The sequence below is a fragment of the Gadus macrocephalus genome, chromosome 10 (assembly GCF_031168955.1).
Source record: "Gadus macrocephalus chromosome 10, ASM3116895v1".
In the NCBI taxonomy this organism is placed as follows: Eukaryota; Metazoa; Chordata; class Actinopteri; order Gadiformes; family Gadidae; genus Gadus; species Gadus macrocephalus.
In genome coordinates, this window is record NC_082391.1 from 21,925,294 (window position 1) to 21,930,862 (window position 5,569).

The following is a 5,569-nucleotide window of genomic DNA, read 5'->3' on the forward strand; positions in this document are numbered from 1 at the left end:
TGAATGTATAGTTTCTAGCAGCGCGGGAAGGACGAGACGGGAGCCCAGGTTAAGCGGTTAACACACATGACACACTCAATAAAACTACTTAAAGGCACCCAGTGCAACTTTCGAGGCTTAAAAATAAACATTCAATTTCTAGTCTTTTTTACACGTAGTAAGTTTCAATAACTCCATACCATTACATACCGACATTCAAGCAGCAAAGATGAGACGTCGTTGTGTGGTGAGAACTGATAGAAAATCGATAACAACAACAATGCCGCCATTTTCTTTATTTTTTGTAACCTACAATAAATAAAGCAGGCTTCCAGTCAATGGAAAAATGGCTTCTCCCCACCGGCGATTGTTGTTGTTTACGATTTTCTATCAGTTCTCACCACACAACGACGTCTCATCTTTGCTCCTTGAATGTCGATATGTAATGGTATGGAGTTATTGAAACTTACTACGTGTAAAAAAGACTAGAAATTGAATGTTTATTTTTCATTGAATGTTTACATAAAGTTGCACTGGGTGCCTTTAACACAAACGTCTCGGCACGGTGTCTTGAACAACAACTCAACAGCAACACCAGCCCACCCACAGTGACAAACAAACCCCACGCAGTGTCTCTGCTGCAAAGGACCTAGGAGGGCCCCCCCCCCCCCAGGATCCCTTGCGGCACCCTGAACGCGGCGACCACGCCCACGGTCGCCACACAGCCCGACGACCCCCACACCCAACGCATAGTCCCGAGTGTTCAGGGGGCCGCCATGGCTCCTGCCGGTAGCGGCCCCGTTGCGGCGCAGCCTTCCTCCCTGGTTGGGACGCCCGTCTCCAACAGTCCGCAGAAGCCCTGGGGGTGTGGTCGGGGACCACCTCCATTGGGGGGCCCCACCAGGTCCCGCTGTAGGGGGCCTCTGGAGCGCCGTTCGGGCACCCCATCCTCCGCCGCCCTGCGACGCCACTGCTGCGGCTCACGGTCAGCCCCGTCGTGCCGCCACAGCGCACGGGAAGCCTCAGCCGTCTCAGTGGCGGGAAGGGTGGCCGTCCGGACCCGGCCCTTCCGCTGCCTGGACTGGACCCCCACGTCCTTTGTGCCGGGGGGAGGGCTGCCACCGCCGCGTCCACGGATGCAACACCGCGACGGCGGCAGAGCTCCACCTCAGCCCGCTCAGCCTGGTCCAGAGCCGCATCGAGGGTCTGGAGCTCGGCGAGGCGGACATGCTGCCCCAGACTCTCCGGCACCTGTCCCCGCAGGAAGGCGTGGAGCGCCAGGGCCTCCCGTGCAGCCGCGGGGGAATTCCGGGTAGCCGCGTCGGGTCAACAGCTGGACATTGGCAGCGTAGACCCCCAGGCTCTCCTCCTCCTTGCGGCGGTGAGAAGCCAGCGACTGCCGGCTCTGGTTGCTGAAGATTCGCTCACCGGACCGCCTCTCCGGTGCTCTGATCAGGGCCTGAAGGTCTCGCTGGTCCGCTAGGTCCAGGTCGAGCAGCACCCGTGCTGCCGTGCCCTCCAAGGCCAGCGCAAAGTGGAAGGCGGCCTCCTCGGCACCCCAGCCATTGTGCCACTCAGCAAGCCGGAACTGGGCCAGGTATGGCTCCAGTGCCGTTGCCCCGGAGAAGTTTTGCAGCCTAACCGCTGTCCTTGCCACCAGGGGGCGGGAGGCAGCTGCTAGTTCTCCGGCCATTCCGGTCTTGGCCACGCGGTAAAAGTGCAAACCCGCACGGAAACGGATTCCGTACGGAATTCTTGCCAAACCGCACGGAATCCGTACGGATTCCGGATTGTGGCCTTCTTGGCTTTCCATAAAGCTGCTGCTGGCCCGGCTGGCCTTCTACAGCCGCACGGCCGCGTCGGTGAGCTAATTTCTAACAGCTTGAACCGTGATCCAGAGCTCAGTAGTTCGACTAAATGGGACATGAAATGTGGTCAGGTTGTAAAGTCAGATAATCAATACAACACTGAATTAAGGGTGATTTCAGTGTCTCTACTCCACGCAACAACAGGGACGGAAGGAGAACAAGGGTCTGGAATGAATGGTTTCAAGATGTGACATTGTTTCCTTTCGAATATTAATAACAATTAAAAAAAAAAACTGTAGATCTCTGAGACTATCCTGATCTCACAAGTTCAATTTCTGTTTTCATGGAATTCCTTGCGAAGGTTGTGAGCGGTATTTACTGCTCGTTACGTTGTGTAGGCCTTTGTTATTTAATGCTCGTTACGTTGTGTAGGCCTTTGTTATTTAATGTTCGTTACGTTGTGTACGTTATGTAGTGTACGTTATTTAATGTACGTTCTGATGTGCACATTAAAGTAACGCTGGTGTTTGGTTTAAATTAAACTTGTTTAGATTGTGTTTGAAAAATGTAACAATGTCGATTTTTGTGGTTCTTTACAATAAGTCATGTTGAATGATTGATCCTTAAATCCTAGTTCTAAAAATTGGTAGGCCATGGTATAATTTATTTATTTATGTTTGCACAATATATTTGTGTTTATTTTCTCTTTTATTCATCATAAGTGTTTTTGCGTATTGCTGACAATCACACAATTAAAAAGGGTAAGAAATCGAGTGATAAAATACAGTAAAAAAAAAAAAAAAAAAGATTATTCAAGTAGCCTAAGCCTATTAAAAATTGGATGGCCCTGCCCCTTTCTATAAGGACCTTAAAAGGCTGCTCCCGATTAAGGTCTACATAACCAGGCAATACTGCCCCCAAGAGGCTAAACACAGTAACTGCATCTGGAGTAAAGCATGTAGCTCAGTACTGGTACTTACCATACGCAGATATCAAGTAAAGTAATGCTTCACTTTACAGGTCCCAATAATTTATGGTCAGTAGGTGAATATTTGTTTTATTTAAATGTTTTAATTACAACCAAATAATTATAGATGATTATATTACATTTGCCAAGAAGCAGTTGATAGATAGCTGGTTATTTTATATCATAATTAGGCTCACGTGCAAAATAAAGAGCATAGTTAAGCATTTAGAATAGTATAATAAATATAAGAGGTATAATGATAGAATACGTCAACATGCAGAATAGCATAATACATACTAGGTATAATAATCCAAAAGTTAAACGTGCAGAACAGTATAACATTCTATTTCTAATAGCGACCACTAGGGAAAACAACAAGAGAGGAAAAAGTTAATTAATAATGAAAAAGATCTTGCCATTATCAAATGCAGAGAGAGAAGTGTCCCTGGCAGGTCAAAGGTCAACAGGCTGCTGGCCCTCTGGCTAAAGGTCTGTCTATGCGTCCTTCTGGGTGTTCACAGCTCTCAGGGCCTCTTCCTCCGGGGCTGAGCGTACACACACTCGTCCACATTGGTCTCCAGCTTCCGCCTGGGGCCTGGAGCCACCCTGACCGCCGCGTACTCCACCTCCCCCTCCCCCTCCCCCTGCTCTCTCCGCTGCCCCCGACGTTGGAGCACAGAGACGTCTGCGTAGATTACATCTTCCGCTTCTGTGGTGTCTGCGGAGAGGAGAGCGGCACGAATGGAGAGGAAGAGCAAATGAGGAAATGAGAGAACAAAACGTCAAACAAAAATTATGACTGTTAGTATCGAAGTATCGCCTTCAGAATATCGCCTAAACTCTGGTTGCCGTTACATTATGTTCCAGTATTCAACCGTAACGTTAGTGCGACGATACTGTACATTACAGTATATACATAGTACTGTACATTCTTAAGGACGCAGCAAAGGGGATTCATACCTTTTGAGGTTTTGTGTTTTTTTGCGCAGTAGACTCCCAATGCTACTATCAGGAGCAGAGCCATCACTGACAGGGAAGCAGCGATTATAGGGACGAGCCCTGTGACAAAGAAAAGTATGGCACAGTGAACCATGATGTGAACAATAATTATAAATAAATATGAATATATATATATTCATAAAAACAAACGGGTAGGCAGAGTATAGCATCATTTTCTTCATTATCTTAATGTCTCATTAATAATGGTGGTTATTGAATTCCATTTAATTATTGATTACAGCTATTTATTTCTATATATATATATATATATATGCGTTTAGATTTTTATACCAATGGGCTAGTCTGTTTACCAATTATATTGCAGTTGATGGATCCTGGTGTCTTAGAGCATAAGGTATGGTTGTCTCTGTGCACCCACTGTGATGTTCCATTAGATGTACAGTTTACATATATGAACCCTATGAGAGACAATGGTTATCGGTCATGTGATGAATCCACGACTGTCTCCAAGCACCTTGCATTCATTGCTCTCAATATATTTTTCACTCGCTGGCAAACATTTATACATACATACATACATACATACATACATACATACATACATACATACATACATACATACATACATACATACATACATACATACATACATGTATGTATATGTATATATGTATGTATGTATGTATGTATGTATGTATGTATGTATGTATGACATACATACATACATACATACATACATACATACATACATGCATACATACATACATACATACATGCAGGATAGACTTACCTCACTGTCTTCACATTTTATAAACATAAGGCTGCAATATTTCCCCTTAATTATTATATATAAAGTATCTTTATATCCATATGCAGATATCTACATGCATATGAGTATTATTTTATGTATGTATAGTTAGCAGTCATTTTCACATCTGATTTACAGAATGGTTTGTGTTCATTTAATCTCCTTACCCGTTGTAATGACAGAGTCTTGTCCCACAGTGACTGCTGTCTCAGGGCATATAAGGTCTGTCTCTGCAACCCAGTCGCCAAGAAAAAACGTCGATGGTGTACGTTTCCATGAACACTGGAGACGTACTATTACAACGTAAAAACAGCGTGTTATACCTACAGTATCCACGCGTGCCGCTGTGGAGGCGGGTTTCGGGGTTTGGGTTTCACGGCTTTCGCGGCAAATTGTGGACACGATTGTTTAGGGGGGGGGAGGGGAGGTAGACTGTTGTTGACCGGGGAGGGGGGGGGAGACACGTTTGTTGAGGGGACGACGACGACACGATTGTAGGGGGGGGGGGGGGGGGGGGAGACTGTTGTTGACCGGGGAGGGGGGGGGAGACACGTTTGTTGAGGGGACGACGACGACACGATTGTAGGGCGGGGGGGGGGGACACGTTAGTTGAAGGACGACGACGACGACGACGACGACACGTTTGTTGAGGGGGGGGGAGACACGTTTGTAGGGGGGGAGCACGCTCGACAACGAGAGTTGGTTTTTATTGAACGCTCGACAACGAGAGTTGGTTTTTATTGAACGAGACTTCAACACGGAACAGCTGCATGAAACGATGGTCACGTCACTCTCGGTGACGGTGTCGACAACAATGAACACACGAACAATGTTAATAGAACAACACACAACCACATAACATCCCGAACCCATCAACCCCACTTAATCCTAACAACAAAACAAGTTAACAAAAGCCCCATTTGTCAACTGACAACCCCAATTCCCAGAATCCCCCGCGGCTCCGGAACACGGCGTAGTTTATATTAATCTTTATTATCCGAATGGGAAATGCAATATTTTAGGACAGATACACCATTAAACGCGTTT

At 46.5% G+C, this 5,569-nt stretch overlaps 1 protein-coding gene across 1 annotated transcript in view; it reads right to left on the minus strand.

The window, feature by feature from the left end:
- Positions 1 to 2,828: 2,828 nt before the first annotated feature.
- Positions 2,829 to 5,569, minus strand: part of LOC132466436 (uncharacterized) — a 41,383-nt gene continuing 38,642 nt past the window's right edge. Inside the window, exons 19-20 of the mRNA XM_060063683.1 lie at positions 3,715 to 3,813; positions 2,829 to 3,472 (exon numbers count right to left, since the gene is read on the minus strand). Coding sequence (XP_059919666.1) covers positions 3,279 to 3,472; positions 3,715 to 3,813 — 293 coding nt within the window. The 3' untranslated portion in view covers positions 2,829 to 3,278. The remainder of the gene's footprint in view (positions 3,473 to 3,714; positions 3,814 to 5,569) is intronic.